The sequence below is a fragment of the Pipistrellus kuhlii genome, unplaced genomic scaffold, assembly GCF_014108245.1.
Source record: "Pipistrellus kuhlii isolate mPipKuh1 unplaced genomic scaffold, mPipKuh1.p scaffold_m20_p_25, whole genome shotgun sequence".
NCBI classification, from domain to species: Eukaryota; Metazoa; Chordata; class Mammalia; order Chiroptera; family Vespertilionidae; genus Pipistrellus; species Pipistrellus kuhlii.
In genome coordinates this window covers 262,389-283,658 of record NW_023425524.1, presented here as the reverse complement: position 1 = coordinate 283,658, position 21,270 = coordinate 262,389, and the positions used below count along the sequence as shown (strand labels likewise).

Sequence of the window (21,270 nt, the reverse complement as noted above, 5' to 3'; positions counted from 1 at the left end):
ATGCTCTGACCCGCCAGCCCCGGGCGCCAATCCGGCTTCACCAGCAGCCACGCCTCCCTCCTGGGCCTCGCCGTTCCCATCTGTAGAATGGGCGCACAGCAGGCGGATGCCACAGGCAGCCACGGCCCAGGGCCAGGCTCCGGCCAGCTCTCCCTGCCTCCAGCCTCCTGCCAACAGGTGAGCACCCTCTCTCTCTCTCTCTCTCTCTCTCTCTCTCTCTCTCTCTCTCTCTCTCTCTCGGGAGAGCCACGTGGGCAGGTGCTGAGGCCGGCGTGGGCTACCCCGCACACGGCTCCCACGCCCGGGGTGCTGGCTCAGGGTCCCAGGACCTTCACGGAGGGGTCTGCTTTCTTTCTTTCTTTCTTTCTTTTTTTTTTAAAGAAAAAATATTTTTATCGATTTCAAAGACGGGGGGAGAAACATCCACGGTGAGGGAGGATCATGGACCGGCTGCCTCCCGCACGCCCGCCCCGCCCTGGGGATGGAGCCCGCCACCCGGGCCTGTGCCCTTGACCGGGAACCGAACCGTGACCCCCTGGTTCCTAGGTCGACGCTCAAGCAATCCCTGAGCCACACCGGCTGGGCTGAGGGGTCTGTGCTCTGCTCTCCACTCAGAGACTGGCTTTCCCAGCTCCCGCCAAGCCTGGCCAGCACCCTCATCCCACTCTGCCTCCTGGGGGGGGAGGCGGGGGTGGGGGGAGCAAGGGTTGAGGGGAGAGAGGGGGGTATCTCTGTGCCCCCTCCTCCCTCCACACCTGAGCTCCTCCCTGCACTCAGGCAGGTGGCTGCTGGGTCTGAGGAAGGCTCGCTCTCCTGGTCCCTGCTCCACCCCCCACCCCCCTGCTTGTCCCGGCCGCTGGGCCTGGGGGGCGGGGGGGTCACCGCACAGGTCACAGGTCACAGCCCAGCTCAGGCTGAGCAGCCCCCTGGCTCTGCGGGGGGGACGGGGGTAGCAGATGCTCCAAACGGGGATCGGGGACCCCAAGTGTGTGAGCGTGGGGGCCACGGGCTAGTGTCCAGGCCAGCCCCTCCTGCCCAGCTGCCCAGCGAGTGCCCAGGCCAGGCCGGGAGGAGTCCGGGCCGCTGCTGCGCCCCAGATGTGCCCAAGGTGGGGGGCCCTGCACCACGGGGCCGCCTGTGGCCCGCGCTGCGGCTGGGGCGCCCGGAGCTGGCAGGTGCCGCCTCCGCCTCTGCAGGCGGCTGCACTGCGGGATGCCCCCCCCCCCTCCCCCGACCCGCCCCCCGGGAGCTGGCAGCCCCCCAGGCCTGCGGCGGGGAGAGGAGGAGGGGGCGCCCCCCTGGGGTGCAGGCCCCGCCCCCTTCCCGCGCCCCCTGCCCGCGCCCCCCTACCTTCCACCTTGGTGAGCGTCAGCACCGGGCTGTTGCAGGCGCTGAGCGGGGCCACCCGGGCCGAGTGCTTCTTCATGGTGAGCCCTGCGCCTGCGGGAGCCACGGCCGCCTACATCCCGGGGCCGGCCGAGCGCCCCCCTCCGGGGCCCCCACCCCAGCGGCCTCCACCCGGCAGGCCCCGCCGCCGGCAGCCGGCTCCGGTGCCGTCCTCCCACCGCCGCTCCGGGCGCGCACGCCTCCCGCCCGCCCGCCCGCAGCCCGCAGCCCGCCGGCCGCGCCGAGAACTCCAACGTCACGGCCAAGGGCGCGCCCCCCGCCCCCCCCACCCCCTGCGCACCTGCCCCGCCCACCCCGCTGAGCTGGCCGCCGGGCCTGGCTGCAGCTTTGGGGTGGGAGGTGGGGGTGTCCGGGGAGGGGGCCCGCGCGCTGGAGGGGACTCCCCGTCGCCGTGAACTTGACCTCCGTGCTCCACAGGTTTGGGTGGCGAGGGGAGCATCCCTCTGCACCAAGTCCCGAGGGCTGGCTGGTTTAGGGGAAGAGCCGGCAAAGCTTCTTCCCCCGGCAACGCATTAACTTCTGCGGGGACCTTTTCCTTTTTTTCTCCTTTTTCACATATATTTTGATTTTGATTTTTTTTTTTACAGAGAGGAAGGGAGAGGGACAGAGAGCCAGAAACATCGACGAGAGAGAATCATCGACCAGCTGCCTCCTGCACACCCCCCACCGGGGACGTGCCCGCAACCAAGGCGCATGCCCTCGACCGGAATCGAACCCGGGACCTTTCAGTCCGCAGATCGCCGACGCTCTATCCACTGAGCCACACCGGTTTCGGCGACGTTCCTCTCTCTTTATCCCCCTCCCTTCCTCTCTGACATCAATAAAGACATATTTAAATGTTACAAAAAGCCACGGCAGACGGATTGCGGCGTCACTGGCCGCGGAACCCTATCAGTACGTCCTCAGAGGCGCCATCCACAGCGCCCGCCACGGTCCCTGCAGCTGGGGTGCCCGGGGTCCGTGTGGCCCCCAAGCTCCGAGGGCCTGTGGGCGTCTCATTCGTGCCCGCCCAGCCACCTGCTCCGGCCCCGGGGCCCCACTGGGGATCGGGAGGTGCCCCGGAGGACGAGGGCGGGTTTTATTTTATTTTTTAAATATATATATTTTATTGATTTATTACAGAGAGGAAGGGAGAGAGATTGAGAGCTAGAAATATCGATGAGAGAGAAACAACCCTCAGCTGCCTCCTGCACACCCCCAACTGGGGATGTGCCCGCAGCCAAGGCACACGCCCTTGGCCGGAATCGTACCCGGGACCCTTCAGTCCGCAGGCCGACGCTCCATCCACTGAGCCGCACCGGTTTCGGCCGAAGGCGGGTTTTGTGGTGCGGGATGTCCCTCCCCGGACCTCGAGACCCTCCCACGCTGTCCGGCTCCCTGGGTCCACGTGGGCATGGACGGCATGACGTCATCCTCAGCACCCAAAGGGGACATGGCGGAGGGTGGCCTCAGAGCCACGGGGTCCCCCCTGACGTGGCACCTGCCGGCTGTTTCCGGGGACAATCCGCCTGCACACCCCCAGGTCTCCGGCAGGAGTGGTTCTCAGAAGCGCCTCTGGTAGGGCTCCCGTGTCTGCCTGCCCCCGAGAACAGCTGGGATGGACAGAATGGCCCCCAAAAACCCAGGGCTGGGGTTGTCTCAGTCCAAGGGAGGGTTTTAAAGGGTCTCTGCACTGCCCTCTAGTGGTAGCTGCAATGTCATACACCTCTCACCGGGAACTTGTCCCAAGGTCCCCTAGTTCTTGCACACCTGTCTGCCTGCTGGGGGGACCTGAACCCCCTCTGCCTGCCCGGGGTTGTTTTTGGGTTTTTTAAAATATATATATTTTATTGATTTTTTTTACAGAGAGGAAGGGAGAGGGAGAGAGAGCTAGAAACATCGATGAGAGAGAAACATCCACCAGCTGCCTCCTGCACACCCCCTATCGGGGATGTGCCCGCAACCAAGGCACATGCCCTTGACCGGAATCGAACCTGGGACCCTTCAGCCTGCAGGCCAACGCTCTATCCACTGAGCCACACCGGTTTTAGCATTTTTTTTAAAATATATATTTCATTGATTTTAGAGAGGAAGGGAGGGCGGAGAGAGAGAGAGAGAGAGAAACATCAGGGATGAGAATCATGGATGGGCTGCCTCCTGCACGCACCCCCCGCCCCCTTACTGGGGATGAAGCCCGCAACCCAGGCGTATGCCCTTGGCCGGAATCGAACCTGGGACCCTTCAGTCCGCAGGCTGATGCTCTATCCACTGAGCCACACCAGCTAGGGCTGCCCTGGGTTATTTGCACACACCCACTCTCTGCCTGCCCTGGGGCTATCTGTACCCCCTCTGCCTGCCCTGGGCTGTTTGCACACCTGCTTCAGCTTCCTGCCAGGCTGAACATGCGGTGAGGCAGGGACCTTGCTTGGTAAACACCGCTGCACCAACAAACGCATGAGTGAGTGAATGAATGAGTGAGTGAGTGAGTGAAGGACTGAAGGCACCAGGGCAGGAAGAACTGGCCCCATGGACACCCGGGGACACCATTCCATGCCCCTCCCCGTGAGCTTTGCCTCCCTCCTCGCTCCGGCCTGAACCGGCCAGGCCCTCTCCCGTCGGCACGGCGCCCCCGCCGGCCAGCCCACCTGCTTGCGAAGCTGCAGAAACGAACCGGACACACAGGGCACATGCTGTCCACGAGGGACGGTCCGCGTGGGGGCCGGGCCGTGGCCAGCCTCACCCCGAGCCCGCGTTCCGGGAAACGCAGGGAGCTCATCGATCCGGCTTTGACCTTGACTCTCACTGCACCTGCCGGCAGCGCCTGCGCGGCGGACAGAGGGGACTTCTAATTCGGGACGAGAGGGACCTCGGCACAGGGGGGCGGGGACGATGGCCCTGGAGGGGCTCCGTCCTGCCTTCCCAGCCCCCCCCACCCTCCGGGGGCTGCGTTCGGCTCCTTAATGAGATGGGAGGGAGGAAATTCAAAGGGGTTTCCGTGGTCGGCAAACCGCGGCTCTCCCACAAAAACACCACGGCCTGGGCGAGTCTGTTTGGAAGAAGCGGCGTTGGAAGAAGTTTCCGTTTAAAAAGAAAAATGTGGCTCTCGCCGAAAACCGGTGTGGCCCAGTGGATAGAGCGTCGGCCTGCGGACGGAAGGGTCCCGGGTTCGATTCCGGTCAGAGGCATGTGCATTGGTTGCGGGCACATCCCCAGTGGGGGGTGTGGGAGGCGGCTGGTGGGTGTTTCTGTCTCATTGATGTTTCTGGCTCTCTATCCCTCTTCCTTTCTCTCTATAAAAAAAATCAATTAAATATATTTAGAAGAAGAAAAAAAAAAATGTGTCTCTCCCAAGAAATGTCAATCGTTGTCCTGTTGACGTTTGGCTCTGTGGACCGATGAGTTTGCCGACCACCAGTTTAACTCAAATGTCCTTGGAGCTAATTATTATAGATAGATACCCAATGGAGCCCAGCCGGCATGGCTCAGTGGCTGAGCATCCACCTAGGAACCAGGAGGTCAGGGTTTGATTCCCGGTCAAGGGCACAGGCCCGGGTGGCGGGCTGGATCCCCAGTCAGGGGCGTGCAGGGGGCAGCTGGTCCGTGCTTATCTCTCATCAGGGATGTTTCTCTCTCTTCCTTCCCCTCTGCCAATCAATAAAAATATTTAAAAAGAAGAAGAAGAAGAAGACCGAGATACAAAAAGCCGATGGCTATTCCGGGACCGGTAAGTGGAAGCGCCTAAATATACCCTCGGAGTGCGCGGCCCCGTGAGGCCGCCTCGCAGCTGCGGCAGCAGGAAGCCAGGGCCTGCGAGCCGGCGGGCGGCCGCCCTCGGAGTTCTCGGCTCTGCGCTTGGACGAGGTTCAGGACACGGCGCCTCTCCCGGGACTCCCGGTCATCCTGGAAAGGATGGCGGGCGTGCCTCTAGGAAAAGCACCTCCACCCAGAGCGAGCGATGAAAGACACGGCCTGCCAACGGAAGGGTCCCGGGTTCGATTCCGGCCAAGGTCATGGACCTTGGCGGCCGGCACATCCCCGGTGGGGGGGCGTGCAAGAGGCGGCTGGTCGATGATTCTCTCTCATCGATGTTTCTAACGCTCTACCCCTCCCTCTTCCTCTCTGTATAAAAAAGTCAATAAAATATATTTTAAAAATAAATAAGCAAATAAATAAATAAATAAATAATTAAATGATAAAACAGGGTCACGGCTCAGTGGATGTACATCGATCTACGAGCAGATGGATTCCCGTTCAGGGCACATAGATACCCGGGTTTCGGGCTCCGTCCCCAGCGTGGGGCGTGCAGGAGGCAGCCGATCCATGATCCTCTCTCATCACTGACGTTTTTCTTTCTCTCTCTCTCCCTCTCCCTTCCTCTCTGAAATCAATAAAAAAATATCTATTTTTAAATGATCAATACATATACGTAGGGGACAAGGAATCGGTCCTAAGAGAAACCTTTATATGAGACCATCTGTCCCCATGTCTTTTTCCTTCCTCCCTGAAATCATAAAAAAAAATGAGCAAAAACACTGGCTTGGTCTGCCCCCTGGTGGATTTCTGTTGTCATTACCGCAGGCAGGGCCCTACCTCTAAATGCTTAAGAACCACTAGGATTACTACTACCCAGGAGGCACCCCCTCCACAAGCATTGGGGGAAAAAGGGCTGATGTGAAAGTAAGTGTAAAAAGAAAACTGGCTGAAACCGGGGTGGCTCAATGGATAGAGCGTTGTGCCTGCAGACTGAAGGGTCCCGGGTTCGATTCCGGTCAAGGGCATTCCCAGTCGGGGGCATGCAGGAGGCAGCTGATCAATATTTCTCTCTCATCGATGTTTCTAGCTCTCTCTCCCTCTCTCTTCCTCTCTGTAAAAAAAAAAAACCAATAAAATATATTTAAAAAATAAAATAAAATAAAGCCGTCAGCATAGTATTCCGACAGAGGGAGGTGGTGACCAGAAATGCGGACAAGCCACCTCGTTCCCCTCGGAATGGGAGCCTAGAGCGGGGAGGGTGGGGAGGGGAGGGGAGCCCTGAGCAGCCGACTCCTTTGTGCCACCGGATGCCTCCCTCAGCTCGCCCACCACGCTTTCACAGCCACAGTCTCCGAAACACACAAGGAAAGAAAGAAAGAAAAAAAAAAACCCCGTGAATTACGCCAGACACAGAGGCGAGAGGACGCGGCGAGAGAACATGGAGTGACGCCCCAGCGACCGACGATGGTCGGGATAATGGATGCTCCCTGCGTTCCCGCGCGCCGGCCACGGCTGCTCCGCTCCCGCTGCCCTGCTTGGTTATTTTTAACGTCAGCCACAGATCCAGAGAGACACGGCGTCCTCTCCCTGTCCCTCTCTCCCCCTCTCTCCTTCTCTCCCTCTCTCTCTCTCTCTCTGTCTCTCTCTCCCCCTCTCTCCTTCTCTCCCTGTCTCTCTCTCTCTCTCTCCCTCTCTCCCCCTCTCTCCCTCTCTCCCTCTCTTTCCCCCTCTCTCCCTCTCTCCTCTCTCCCTCTCTCTCTCTCCCTCTCTCTCTCTCTGCTGGGGAAGAAGGTGATCTCGGTGGTCACTTAGATCCGTTTTCATCCTCTCGGTTCTTTTTCCTTTTTAATATATTTCATTGATTTTTCACAGAGAGGAAGGGAGAGGGATAGAGAGCCAGAAACGTCGATGGGAGAGAAACATCCATCAGCTGCCTCCTGCGCACACCCCCTACCGGGGATGTGCCCGCCACCCAGGTACGTGCCCTTGACCGGAATCGAACCCGGGACCCTTGAGTCTGCAGGCCGACGCTCTACCCGCTGAGCCACACCGGTGTCGGCGCTCCTCTCGGTTCCTGTTCCCCATCCGTCGCTGCCATCCCTCCTCCCTTCAAGCCGACGCACACGGAGTCCTTTCGGACGGGAGGCATAGGAGGCTTTTTGCAGAGGCCATGAGCGTCGCGAAATTGCACAAAATGGGTGCCGCGTCCCCCGGTCCACTTCCCGCCCGCCTCGTCCCCAGGGTTCACCGACCAGCACGCCCGATCAGATATTAATTCGGATAAAAAGGACCCACGCCGAGGCCCAGGTGGACGGGGCTGTGTAGCCGGAGGCTGCAGGCCATTTCCTCCAGCTCCTGGCGCTGGATAAAGCAGGCCCCCAGGGTCTGGCGAGGAGGGGGCTGCACGGGTCTGCTGGCCTCGGGCAGACTCCCCCGGGGAACAGAGAGGCCCGGTGAGGTCAGAGGGCACCGGCCGTGCCCCCAGCCCCCTGACCGGGACCCCATCCATTCTCGGGTCAGCAGGAGCGCGGGGAGCGGGGAAGGATCTAGGGCGTTTCTGTTTTGCTTTGTCTTTATTAATTAAAAAAAAAGATATATTTTTCAGAGAGGAAAGAAGAGGGAGAGACAGAAAGATCCAGGAGGAGAGACATGCCCTAGCTGGTATGGCTCAGTGGATATAGCGTCGGCCTGCGGACTGAAGGGTCCCGGGTTCGATTCCGGTCAAGGGCATGTACCTTGGTTGCGGGCACATCCCCAGTGGGGGGTGTGCAAGAGGCAGCTGATCCATGTTTCTCTCTCATTCATGTTTCTAGCTCTCTATCCCTCTTCCTTCCTCTCTAGAAAAAAGCAATAATATATATATATATTTTTTTTTATTTTTTTTTTTTTTTATTTTAAAAGGAGGAAAGACAATCACGCATCGGCGGCCTCCTGCACGCCCCACACGGGGACCGAGCCTGCAGCCCTGGGGCAGGAGCCCTGACCTCCTGGTTCACAGGTCGACGCTCAGCCCCGGAGCCACTCGGGCTGCGGGGAGGGCCTCTGTCATTCTCTGGGCGGCCGCCGTCTCTTTAAAAAGCTCTCGTACCCCGGCCCCGAGGGATTAGAGCTTTTTATTTTACATTTTTTCTGCGATTAAGAGGACGGATGGATTTTGTGATGTTTCTAAACCAGAAGCTTTGTTAGCCACACGGCCCCGGGCGAGCGAGGCAGAGGCATGGTCCCCGCGACCAAAGGGTGCCGCTTCTAAGAGGAGGCATCGGCCCTGGCCAGGGTGGCTCAGTGGACAGAGCGCCGGCCTGCGGACTGGAGGGTCCCGGGTTCGATTCCGACCAAGGGCACAGGCCCGGGTTGTGGGATCCGTCTCCAGTGTGTGTGTGTGGGGGGGGGGGGGGGGGGGGGGGGGGGAAGGGGGCGTGCAGGAGGCAGCTGGTCCATGATTCTCTCCCATCATGGATGTTTCTATCTCTCTCCCCCTCTCCCTTCCTCTCTGACATCCATAAAGAAATGTATTCTTAAAAATAATAAAACAAAAAGGGAGAATCCTCTCCACATGCTTCCATTCTCGGATTCCTTCATGGTAACGTGTCTCCCACGCCGGCCGTGTCTGAGACCGGGAATGGAACGTGACCTCTGGTTCAACCACTGAGCCACACTGGCCGGGCACCCTCCGTTTTCTAGGTAAAATGGGGGCGACAGGAGCACCCCACTCTGATAACGTGCTGGTAAAGCAGTGGGGACCCTGCGCCCGGCACCCTGAATGGCCCACAGTTAGGGCTCAGAAATGGCATCTATCCTCCTCCTCCTCCTCCTCCTCCTCATCATCATCATCATCATCACTTTTTAAATATATATATATATATATATATATATATATATACATATATATATATATGTATATATATATATATATATTAATGATTTTTACAGAGAGGAAGGGAGAGGGAGAGAGAGCTAGAAACATCGATGAGAGAGAAACATGGATCAGCTGCCTCCTGGACACCCCCCACTGGGGATGTGCCTGCCACCAACGTACATGCCCTTGGCTGGAATCGAACCTGGGACCCTTCAGTCCGCAGGCCGACGCTCTATCCACTGAGCCAAACTAGTTTCAGCCATCATCACTTTAAAAATATATATATATTTTATGGATTTTTTACAGAGAGGAAGGGAGAGGGAGAGAGGGTTAGAAACATCGATGAGAGAGAAACATGGATCAGCTGCCTCTTGCACAGCCCCCTACTGGGGATGTGCCCGCCACCAACGTACATGCCCTTGACCGGAATCGAACCTGGGACCCTTCAGTCCGCAGGCCGACGCTCTCTCCACTGAGCCACACCGGCCAGGGCTCATCATCACTTTCAATCCTCCACCGAGAATTGTTTTTATTGATTTTGATTTTAGAGAGTGATAGGAAGGGGGAGAGAGGCAGAGAGAGGAACATGGATGTGAGAGAGGAACACGGGTCAGTTGCCACCTGGTCCTTCCCTACCCGGGGCTCGAACCCACAACCTTGTGATGAACGGGTGACCTCCTAACCGCCATCTGTCCTTCCTCCCTGCTCCCCGGGGGGGCCGCTGGCTGCATGGGGTTCGCCGGAGCCCACGCCGCGGTGAGACAATCTCCCGGCCCCCGTCTGCACGAGGGAGGGCCTTGACCCCCCGCGGCTCAGCCTTTCAGCCTTGACCGTGACAATGAGGCAGCCTTTCCCCAGGCGCACACACAACACAAATCACTCTGTGTTTGTCCCGCCGGTAACCAGGCAACCGACAGCCGCCTCTCCCCGTGAGCCCGCTCTGCACAGCGCCCTCTGACTCACCGGAGGGCGGGCGGGCGGGGCCGTGAATCAGAGCTGCTCCCGGAGGAGGGTTTCAGCAGAACCCCTAACCCTCCCGGGACCCATCCCCGGGGCACAGGGACGAGGCTGCGGGAGAGCGAACCGGACCGGACTCCGCGCCGGCCCGGGTCCCCGTGTCCACACCTGCAGCGCCGGGGCCTGGGGGTGGGAGAACTCTCCAGGACCTCCCAGTCCTACAGCATCTCCACGGCGAGGCAAGAAGGGCTGTTGGCCCAGGGAAGCATCCGGGATGCCGTCAGATATGAAAAAGGCTGTATTTCTTTTTTAGTTTTTAAAATATGCGTTTGTATTGATTTCAGAGAGGAAGGGAGAGGGAGAGAGAGAGAGAGAGAGAGAGAGAGAGAGAGAGAGAGAGAGAGAGAAGCGTCGATGAGGAGAGAGAATCATGGACCGGCTGCCTCTTGCACGCCGCCCACAGAGGACTGAGTTTGAAACCCGGGCCTGTGCCCTCGATCGGAATCGAACCTGGGAGCTCTATCCACTGAGCCACACCGGCCGGGGCTGAATGTCTCACCTTCCTTAACATCGCGTTCTGCAAAATAGTAGTCCTGTGCCCTGAAACGGTCATGTGCCCTGCCCTGACCAGGGAATCGAACCCGGGACCTTCTGGAATCCAGGCCGATCGATGCTCTACTCCTGAGCCACTCCGATCGGGCCAAAGGAGTCTGATTGCCTAACGGCGTCCAGGGATGCGTGGCGAGCGGAACGCGGCGAGCCATTCTCCCGGACGCAAGGGGTGTTTTCTCCGCGGTTTCCGTTCCTTTCGGAGGCACCTGATGGTTCCCGCGGCGCAAAGATAAAAAGGAAATTCATGCGGGGACAGCCGGCGGAAATGTGTTTCTGTTCCATGGAAAAAAAGGGCAAAGCTCGGGGCGGCAGCGCGCACGTGGGCTGAGCGTTCGGAGGTCAAGTCAAACGCAAGCGAGGTTAAGAGACCTTGGCTTGTATTCTCGTTCCTTCGGATTCTGCAAACTCGGAGCTAATTTTTAACTCTCTCCCCTCCAGACATTCTGGGGTTTCCGTCTTGTGGTATAGCTACCGATTGGGCTATTGCGATGGACAGCCCAGTAACATTTTGTTTGTTTTTTTGTGTGTTTTTTTTAAAATATATATATTTCTTATCTGAAACCGGTGTGGCTCAGCGGATAGAGCGTCAGCCTGCGGACTGAAGGGTCCCAGGTTCGATTCCGGTCAGGGGCATGGACCTTGGCTGCAGGCACATCCCTGGTAGGGGGGTGTGCAAGAGGCAGCTGATCCATGATTCTCTTTCATCCATGTTTCTAACTCTCCATCCCTCTTTCTTCCTCTCTGTAAAAAGACAGTAAAATATATATTTTTTAAAAAAGATAAAAATATATTTATTGATTTCAGAGAGAAAGGGAGGAGAGATAGAAACATCCATGATGAGAGAGAATCATGGATCAGCTGGCTCCTGCACGCCCGCTACCGGGGATGTGCCTGCAACCCAGGCCTGAGCCCTTGGCCAGAATCGAACCCGGGACCCTTCAGTCCACAGGCTGGCGCTCCATCCACTGAGCCAAGCCGGCTAGGGCAACGTTTTGTTTTTCCGTTTTGTAATTTTTAAAAATACTTCCGCGTGCATCTTCTCACGCAACCCCTCCACTCGCTGTTCCCTCGACCGCCCCCCCGCCCTTCCTAGACCGAGATGCAGGAAGCCCTTGCGTGGAAAAGGACCTCAAATGTCACCGGGTTTAACCTCACAGGAGCGTGTCAAACCAGAACCCTCGTGCTGGTCACACGGCCCTCACTGCACAGGCCTTTCCAGATAGGCATGGGCTCCTTCCTTCCTTCCTTCCTTCCTTCCTTCCTTCCTTCCTTCCTTCCTTCAATAAATGTACTGCACGCCTGCTGCGTCTCTACCACTCCCTCTTGCTAGTGCGAAAGCAACGAAGAGTGAGGAACCGGCTGGCAGAGCTCCGTGGTGGAGCATCGACCTAGGAACCAGGAGGTCCCGGGTTCGATGCCCGGCCAGGGCACACGCAGGAGGCAGCCGATGAAGGGTTCTCTCTCATCATGGACGTTTCTCGCTCTCCCTCTCCCTTCCTCCCTGGAGTCTATACAAAAATATGTATTTTACAAGAGGCTTAACCAAGGGGGGAGGCTTATGAACATGAGGTCTCGCCCTCCCCACATGGCGGTCCGTCTGTCTGACTCTGGACTGTCGCCCCGGGAAGCGATGGATGAGCCAGGGCCCGCCCGGCGTCCGGCCAGGCGGCATGCGGGAGGCTGGAGGCCAGATCGAGGGGGCCGCGGGGTCTGGGGGGACGTCCATCAGAGGGGCCGAGGGTCTGACTGGCCGGTGCCTGGGGGGACGTCCATCAGAGGGGCCGCGGGGTCTGACTGGCCGGTGCCTGGGGGGACGTCCATCAGAGGGGCCGCGGGTCTGACTGGCTGATGTCTGGGGGGACGTCCATCAGAGGGGCCGCGGGTCTGACTGGCCGGTGCCTGGGGGGACGTCCATCAGAGGGGCCGCAGGTCTGACTGGCCGGTGCCGGGGGGGACGTCCATCAGAGGGGCCGGGGGTCTGACTGGCCGGTGCCTGGGGGGACGTTCATCAGAGGGGCCGGGGGTCTGACTGGCCGGTGCCTGGGGGGACGTCCATCAGAGGGGCCGCGGGGTCTGGGGGGACGTCCATCAGAGGGCCGCGGGGTCTGGGGGGACGTCCATCAGAGGGGCCGCGGGTCTGACTGGCCGGTGCCTGGGGGGACGTCCATCAGAGGGGCCGCGGGTCTGACTGGCCGGTGCCTGGGGGGACGTCCATCAGAGGGCCGCGGGTCTGACTGGCCGGTGCCTGGGGGGACGTCCATCAGAGGGGCCGCGGGTCTGACTGGCCGGTGCCTGGGGGGACGTCCATCAGAGGGCCGCGGGTCTGACTGGCCGGTGCCTGGGGGACGTCCATCAGAGGGCCGCGGGTCTGACTGGCCGGTGCCTGGGGGGACGTCCATCAGTGGGGCCGCGGGTCTGACTGGCCGGTGCCTGGGGGGACGTCCATCAGAGGGCCGCGGGTCTGACTGGCCGGTGCCTGGGGGGACGTCCATCAGAGGGCCGCGGGGTCTGGGGGGACGTCCATCAGAGGGCCGCGGGGTCTGGGGGGACGTCCATCAGAGGGGCCGCGGGTCTGACTGGCCGGTGCCTGGGGGGACGTCCATCAGAGGGGCCGCGGGTCTGACTGGCCGGTGCCTGGGGGGACGTCCATCAGAGGGCCGCGGGGTCTGGGGGACGTCCATCAGAGGGGCCGCGGGTGGGGTGGCACGGAGGGAGAGCCGCTCCCCAGGAACCGACAAAGGAAGTCTGTTCGGCGGGTGGAAAGGAGTCCGTTCCGATCAATAGAGAGAGGCCCCGCGGATAGTGAATTCCAATCGCTCTTTCTGCGCCTCGGGATCGGAGAGCTCAGGTGCAAAGCACAGAGCACCAGCCACACACATCTCCTGTGAGAGGGAGGGGGAGAGGGAGAGGGGGAGGGGGAGGGAGAGGAGGAGGGGGAGGGAGAGGGAGAGGAGGAGGGGGAGGGAGAGGGAGAGGAGGAGGGGGAGTGAGGAGGGAGAGGGAGAGGGAGAGGGAGAGGGGAGGGGGAGGGGGAGAGGGAGAGGGGGAGGGGGAGGGAGAGGAGGAGGGGGAGGGAGAGGGAGAGGGGGAGGGAGAGGGGGAGGGAGAGAAGGAGGGGGAGGGAGAGGGAGAGGGAGAGGGAGAGGGAGAGGGGGAGGGGGAGGGAGAGGGGGAGGGAGAGGGGGGAGGGAGAGGGGGAGGGGGAGGGAGGGGGAGGGGGAGGGGGGAGGGGGGAGGGAGGAGGGGAGAGGGAGAGGGGGGGAGGGAGAGGGAGAGGGGGAGGGGAGGGAGAGGGAGAGGGAGAGGGGGAGGAGGGGGGGAGGGGGAGGGGGGAGGAGGAGGGAGAGGAGGAGGGGGGAGGAGGGGAGGGAGGGAGAGGGGGGAAGGGGAGGGGAGAGGGGGAGGAGAGGGAGAGGGAGAGGGAGAGGGGAGAGAAGGAGAGGGAGAGGGAGAGGGAGAGAGGGGAGGAGGGGGAGGGGGAGGGAGAGGGAGGGGGGAGGGAGGAGGGGGAGGAGGAGGGGGAGAGGGGAGGGGAGGGAGAGGGGGAGGGGGGAGGGGGGGGGGAGAGGGGGAGGGAGAGGGGGAGGGGGAGGGAGGAGGGGGAGGGGGAGGGGAGGGGAGGGGAGAGGGGGAGGGGAGGGGGAGGAGGGAGAGGGAGAGGGGGAGGGGGAGGGGAGGGAGGGAGGGAGAGGAGAGGGGAGGGAGAGGGAGAGGGGGAAGGAGAGGGAGAGGGAGAGGGAGAGGGAGAAGGAGAGGAAGAGGGAGAGGAGAGGGGGAGGGAGAGGGAGAGGGGGAGGGGGAGGGAGAGGGGGAGGGGAGGGAGAGAGGGGGAGGGGGAGGGAGAGGGGGAGGGGGAGGGAGAGGGGGAGGGGGAGGGAGAGGGAGAGGGGGAGGGGGAGGAAGAGGGGAGACGGAGAAAGAGAGGGGGAGGAGAGGGGGAGGAGGAGGGAGAGGGGGAGGGAGAGGGAGAAGAGAGGGAGAGGGAGACGGAGACGGAGAGAGGGAGGGGGAGAGGAGGAGGGGGAGGGAGAGGAGAGAGAGAGAGGGGAGGGGAGGGAGAGAGAGAGGGGGAGAGGGGGAGGAGAGGGAGAGGGGGAGGGAGAGGGAGAGGGAGAGGGAGAGGGGGAGGGAAGAGGAGGAGGGGGAGGGGGGGAGGGGGGGAGGGGGGGAGGGGGAGGAGAGGGAGAGGAGGAGGAGAGGGAGAGGGGGAGGGAGAGGGGGAGGGAGAGGGAGAGGGGGAGGAAGAGGGAGAGGGGGAGGGAGAGGGAGAGGGAGAGGGGGAGGGGGAGGGAGAGGGAAAGGGAGACAGAGAGGGAGAGGGAGACGGAGACGGAGACGGAGAGAGGGAGGGGGAGGGAATGCCCTTGACAGGACTGGAACCTGGGGCCCTTCAGTCCGCAGGCTGACGCTCTGTCCACTGAGAGCGGCCGGCTGACTTCTGAAGGGCGGGCATCGCTGACTGAGGGTCCCGGCCCCATCCCTTCCCGGCGACACCCGTGTGGTGATGGACCTGACGGCGCTCCCGGAGGATGTCCCGGGCGGGAGCCTCCATGGGCACTGACGTGGGTGGTGAACGCTCCGCAGGATGTACAGGCCACAGGCTGTCGAATCGGACACCTGGGAACCAACGTCTCCCCAATCAATTCATCAAAAAGTTTCTTGGTTTTTGTTGTTTTTTTTTTTTTAAAGGGAAAGGAATAGATATGTTTCGTTTTGGTCCGCATTTCGGGCCCAGAGCCCTCAAACCCTGAGAGCCAGGTGGAGGCGGGGTGGGCTCCTCCCACCGCACCTGAGTCTGCAGGACAACCTGGCCTGCAGGGAGCCGGGAGGCGGGGGCTGGTTGCCATGGCAGCCAGGGTAAGGCGAGGTTGGAACTTTCCATCCCACACCCCCCTCCAGGGAGCCGAGGGAGGCTGGGGACTGAGTCAGGCTCCCGTAACCCATGGTTTAAGCAATTGGGGGTTTTTGTTGATTTTTAAGAAAAAAAAAATATATTTTATATATTTCAGAGAGGAAGGAGAGAGAGGGAGAGCGAGATGGAAGCAAAGATAAGAGAGAACCATTTACCCTAGCCAGTGTGGCTCAGTGGATAGAGTGTCCGCCTGTGGGCTGAGGGGGTCCCGGGTTCGATTCTGACCACGGGCACATGCCCAGGTTGCAGGCTCGGTCCTCCCTCCTCTGTAAGGGACGTGCAGGAGGCGGCCAATCCATGATTCTCTCGCCATTGATGTTTCTCCCTCTCTCTCTCTCTCCCTTCCTCTCTGAAATCAATAAAAAAAAATTTTTTTTAAATGTATAGAGAAGGGATCTCCTTCCGAGGTGTCCCACGCCAGCACGATGCACTTTTCCGTGGAAAGTGTTTATTAAACCCCCCTGCATGCGTGGCTCAGTGGTTTGGGCACCGACCTAGGAACCAGGAGGTCACGGTTCGATTCCCGGCCAGGGCCCAGGCCCCGGGTTACGGGCTCAGGTCCTCAGTGGGGGGCGTGCAGGAGGCAGCCAATCCAGGATTCTCTCTCACCATGGATGTCTCTCTCTCTCTCCCTCTCCCTCCCTCTCTCTGAAATCAATAAAAATACTTAGAAAAAGAAAAAGAAGAACATCTTCACATGCGTTCGTTCGAAATGAGCAGACGCGACTCGTAAAAAGGAAAAACAAGGAAGCGCACTCGGCGAAGGAAACATCTTCCTTCCGACCCCTGGGGAATCACCCCGGGCGGAGTGGATGGCGGGGAAGGATAAAAATAGTCTCCGACGAGAATTCCACCCCGTCCAGCGCCATGGACGAGACACGGCCGGCAGGAGACGCGCTGGATGTCACAGCAAACATCCGTCCGGCCAGACACCGGCTCCGAGACGTCCCAGGGGCCCCAATGCCCTCGAGCCTCCCGCAGGGCGATCCTTGCTCCCGTGCCATCTCGGACGAGGTCAAGATCAATGTCAAGGTCAAGGTCAAGGGTACCTCAAGCTGCACGAGGGCAGGCTGTGTGCCCACGTCCCAGACAACTGAGCAGGTGCCTCCCTGTCCAGGCCTCTCCAGCCGTTGCCATCAGGACAGGAAAAACACAATTTTCTCCCGACCCACGAGGTTGGGAAATGGACCGTTGCCCCGAGACCAGGAGAGTAAGTGGCCTTGTGAGCCCGTCTCCCCGTCTGCTGAGCGTGGTGATGGTGATTAAGCAGCGAGCACACGCATTCGCTGATTTCAACGTATAAATAAGACGCCTTAGAATGTATGGTTCTCCCTCTTCAACACAGCTCAGGCGCCGCTGCTCTCAAAGGTCTCTGGCTGTTCTCATAAAACACTCGCTCCTCTAAATTTAAACGTTAAAAAGCCTATTAACTCGTCAAAACGTCAGTTGTCACCTAACGCATGTTGGTAAGAAGGAACTAGCGTGGGGGGAAGCAAGATCTTTACGAGAGGGGAGAGCTGATTTTATTCACGGCCCTGTGTCTGCTCATATCGCTCCACATGGGTTTTCCCGTCCTTTTAAAAAAAAAAAAAATGGATTTCAGAGAGGAAGGGAGAAGGAGAGAGAGACAGAAACATCCACGATGAGAGAGAATCACTCATCGGCTGCCTCCTACACCCCTCACCCCCACACTGGGGATCAAGCCCGCAACCCGGGCCTGTGCCCTGACCGGGAATCGAACCGTGACCTCCTGGTTCCTAGGCCGACGCTCAACCACTGAGCCACCCCAACACTATGACAGAGCATGCCTGCACCCAACACGGCCGGCCGCTCCCAAGCTCACCGACGCAATGACCACGACCGACCTTAGAATGACCTTCGGGCTAATGGGGCGGGCCCATGAAGACTGCGGTGGACACCCCTGTGCCTGCTTACGGGGAAGGCAGAGACGAGGAATACGAGACAGAAAATTCTGATCGAAACGGAAGCGGCAGAAGCATCGTCTGCGTCTCCCATGCTCCCCGGGGGTTTCCCACGCCCAGGGCTTCCCACTCGAAAACGGCCCTGGGTCCTCCTCCTGGAACCCACAGCCGGCTGCTCACCGGCTCCCGTTTCTCAGCGGCCGACGCGGGAGCTGGGAGGAGACCCGGGCAACCTTTAGACAGAGTTCGGCGCAATCACTCGCCGTCCTTCAGGCACGGACAACAAGGACACGGAAAGAAAACACGAGACTCTTCCACTGCTTCCCGCAGAGGACTAAAGACGGAGCCCGCTGACCGCTAGCACGCCACTGACCTTTGACTTGGAACCAGGGGTTTGAGGAGAGAAAAACACACACACACACACACACTCACACACACACACACGCACACGCTAAGCGTGGATGTATTTTTAGCACCGGCTGTGATTAATGTACGGAAGCCAGATCCTTTCCCCCCCGAAGGACCAACAGACTCTGTCCCAATGCCGAGCAGCCACGGGCAGAGCGTGTCCTGGGACCATGATAGAGTGCCACGCACTCCCCACACAGACGCCAGGGGTCACAGCCAGCCTCGCGGGGGTCAGGAGACAGACCGTGGGGATGGGACCCCCTCAGTGCGGTTCACAGTCAGGGGGACCCCGACCGGGGGGGGGGGGGGGGGGGGCGTCACCGTCTCCCTCCCAAACCCAGAGACAGGAACGGGCCCCACAACGCGTCCCCACCACGCAGGTCCCGCCCGCACCGCGGATCACCACGCCGCCAAAGCCATGGGCCAGGTATTGGCGGCTCCACCTGACACCAATCGGGTGTCCCTACCACCAACCGGGTGTCCCTACCACCAGTGTTTCCCAAACTTCTGGCACACGTGTCCCCCTTCTGTAGCTTTCGTAACGCCGAGTCCCCCTCGTCCTCATGAGAACGCAGAATGAGGCGCCGCTGAGCGCGGTGCAGTGCCTGTCCCCACCAAACGCCGGCGCCGCGCGCACCCCCACCAGACTCGTCCCGCACCCCTGGGGGTGCGCGTCCCGCACTTTGGGAGACACTGTGTATCCCTACCACCAACCGGGCATCTCTACCAGACCGAGCGAGGGTCCGATCCCAGGCCTCCACGCCGGGCGGACAGAAAGCTGAGGCGAAGGGCGGGCGAGAGGGCAGCCCCTTCCGATCCACAGGGAAGCTCACCCCCCCAATGTCTGCCACAGGGACCGACCCCTCACTGCGAGGGACAGGACAGGGAGGTGTGCGAGGAAGGAGGAGAGGGGTGGGGGGTGGGGGGAGATTGGGGAGGAGGAGGAGGGGGTCTGGAGCGAAAGAGACTGGATCATAAATTCCCAAAGGTCCCAGAGGACACCCACCGCCCGGCCTCTCCCTAAACGGTGCCAACCTGGGTCCGAGCCCTCGGCCAGGGTTAGGGTTACAGGAGGGCGGCCAGGCACAGGGCTCCGCACGCTCCCGGGGCTTGGGGGAGGGGCGCTCCCAGGGCTTAGGGGGGCTCCCAGGACTTGGGGGGCACTCCCAGGGCTTTGGGGTTGGGGTGGGGATTTAGGGGGGGGGACAGGCACCGGGGTGCAGGCTTACGCTGGCCGCTGGCCGCCCAGGGCTGGGGGGGCATTCCCAGGATTTGGGGGGCGCTCCCAGGGCTTGGGGGTTTGGGGGGACACAGGGGCGGGGAAGGGGCACCCCGGGGTTCAGGCCTTACATCTGCAGCTGGCCGCCCAGGACTGGGGGGACGCTCCCAGGGCTTTGGGGTTGGGGGTGGGGGTTTTTGGGGGGGGACCCAGGCCCCGGGGTGCGGGCCTTACGTCTGCAGCTGGCCGCCCAGGGCTGGGGGGGGCGCTCCCAGGATTTGGGGGGCGCTCCAGGGCTTTGGGGTTGGGGTGGGGGTTTGGGGGGGGTCCTAGCCCCCGGGGTGCGGGCCTTACGTCTGCAGCTGGCCGCCCAGGGCTGGGGGGCGCTCCCAGGATTTGGGGGGCGCTCCAGGGCTTTGGGGTTGGGGTGGGGGTTTGGGGGGGTCCCAGCCCCGGGGTGCGGGCCTTACGTCTGCAGCTGGCCGCCCAGGGCTGGTAGCCGTAGTAGCCGGTGATGCGCAGGATGCGCTCCTCGATGGAGCTGAGCCCCGCGGGCGCCCCGCCGCCGCCGCCGCCGGAGAGGGTGAGGTCCTCCACGGAGCGCGACCCCCGCAGCTCCTCCTTGATGGCCTCGTCCACCGCCAGCAGCCGGAGCTGCCGCAGCTGCGGGCTGATGTCCGACAGCCGCCGCGGGCTCACGTCCGGGGAGCGCCGCATGCCCCTGGCCGGGGGTGGGGTGGGGTGGGGTGGGGATGGGGATGGGGATGGGGATGGAGGGGGCGGTGAGGCTGGGTCGGAGGATCGGAGGCCTCGGGGGCGCGGACCGGCCTGCGGGGCAGGTGCTCCCCGTCCCCGCTCACCGCCCACCCCGCTCCCGGGTCCCGTCGCCGGTGCCCGGTGCCCGGTGCCCGGTGCCCGGTCCAAAGCGGGCGGCGAGGGCGCAGGCCGGCGGGACCCCCCGGCCCACTCCACCGCCCGGCCCCCCAGCGGACCGGGCCGCCCGCTCGCCCGTCCGCCCGCCCGTCCGCCCGCCCGCCCCGCGCGCTCCGGGCGCAACTCACGTGGCGCTGCCTTTGCCCCGGGGCGCGCCGCCCGGGAACTCCCGGATCCCCATCGGCGGCCGCGGCGCCCAGGGTCCGGGCGGAGGGGCCGCGGGCGGAGCTGCCGGCAGCCGCGGGGCCGGGGAGGAGGGCGCGCTGCCCGCGAGGGTACCCCCCTCCGTGCGCCCCCGTGCGCGCCCCCGCCGCGCGCCTCTCCAGCGCCGCCCGGTTCCCTCCCGTTCCCTCCGGCCGCGGCTCCGCTCCGGCTCCCGCTGCAGCCCGGCTCCCGGGGCCCCGGCCGCCGCCGCCCCGGAGCCTCGCCCGCACCTTCCCGCCGCCCGCGGGCGCCCGGATGCCCGGGGAGGGCGCGGGGCGCGGGGTGCGCGCTCTCCGGGCACCTGAGCCGGGCGCGCGCGCAGCCGGCAGCGCCGGGCCAGGTGGGGGCGCTGTGCCCCGCCCCGTGGCCGTGGCCGTGGCCGTGGGGGCGTGCACGGGGCTCGGGAGCGGCGCCAGGCACCGCCTCCTCCTCCGCCTCCGCCTCCTGGCCACGCCTCCCCCCACTGGCCAGGCCCCGCTGCTGCCCCAGGGTCAGCAGTTCAGGCCGTGTATTTTATTTTATTTTCTTCTTTAATATATTTTTATGTATTTATCCTTTAAAAATATTTTATTGATTTTTTCATAGAGAGGAAGGGAGAGGGATAGAGAGTCAGAAACGTCGATGAGAGAGAATCATCGACCAGCTGCCTCCTGCACACCCCCTAGTAGGGATGTGCCCGCAACCAAGGTCCATGCCCTTGACCGGAATCGAACCTGGGACCTTCCAGTCCGCAGGCTGACGCTCTATCCACTGAGCCAAACTGGTGAGGATTTTTTTAAAAATTTTATTTTAATGAGGTTCTTAGGAAACACCGTCCCACGCTTTTTGGTGAATCAAGAGGTCATCTATGTTTCCCGGCCGGCGTGGCTCCATGGCTGAGCATCAACTCAGGAACCAGGAGGTCACGGTTCAATTCCCGGTCAGGGCACAGGCCCGGGTTGCGGGCTCCATCCCCAGGGTGGGGCGTGCAGGAGGCAGCCGATCCATGATTCTCTCTCATCATGGATGTTTCTCTCTCTCTCTCTCCCTTCCTCTCTGAAACCAATAACAATAAAAATGTTTTTAAAAAACCACTGCAGGCCGAAACCGGTTTGGCTCAATGGATAAG

The 21,270-nt window shown here is 61.7% G+C and overlaps 1 protein-coding gene across 3 annotated transcripts in view; it reads right to left on the bottom strand.

The window, feature by feature from the left end:
• SLC35F3 (solute carrier family 35 member F3) overlaps positions 1 to 20,522 on the bottom strand; it is a 38,102-nt gene extending 17,580 nt beyond the window's left edge. The window contains exons 1-2 of one of the 3 annotated variants that reach the window (XM_036453399.2): positions 20,464 to 20,522; positions 19,496 to 19,746 (exon numbers count right to left, since the gene is read on the bottom strand). In XM_036453399.2, the coding sequence (XP_036309292.1) occupies positions 19,496 to 19,742 (247 nt within the window). In that variant the 5' untranslated portion in view covers positions 19,743 to 19,746; positions 20,464 to 20,522. Of the gene's footprint in view, positions 1 to 1,350; positions 1,505 to 19,495; positions 19,747 to 20,086; positions 20,239 to 20,463 lie in introns of those variants that run through there. The other 2 variants (XM_036453398.2, XM_036453400.2) reach the window with 2 other exon arrangements.
• Between the last annotated feature and the right edge of the window lie 748 nt (positions 20,523 to 21,270).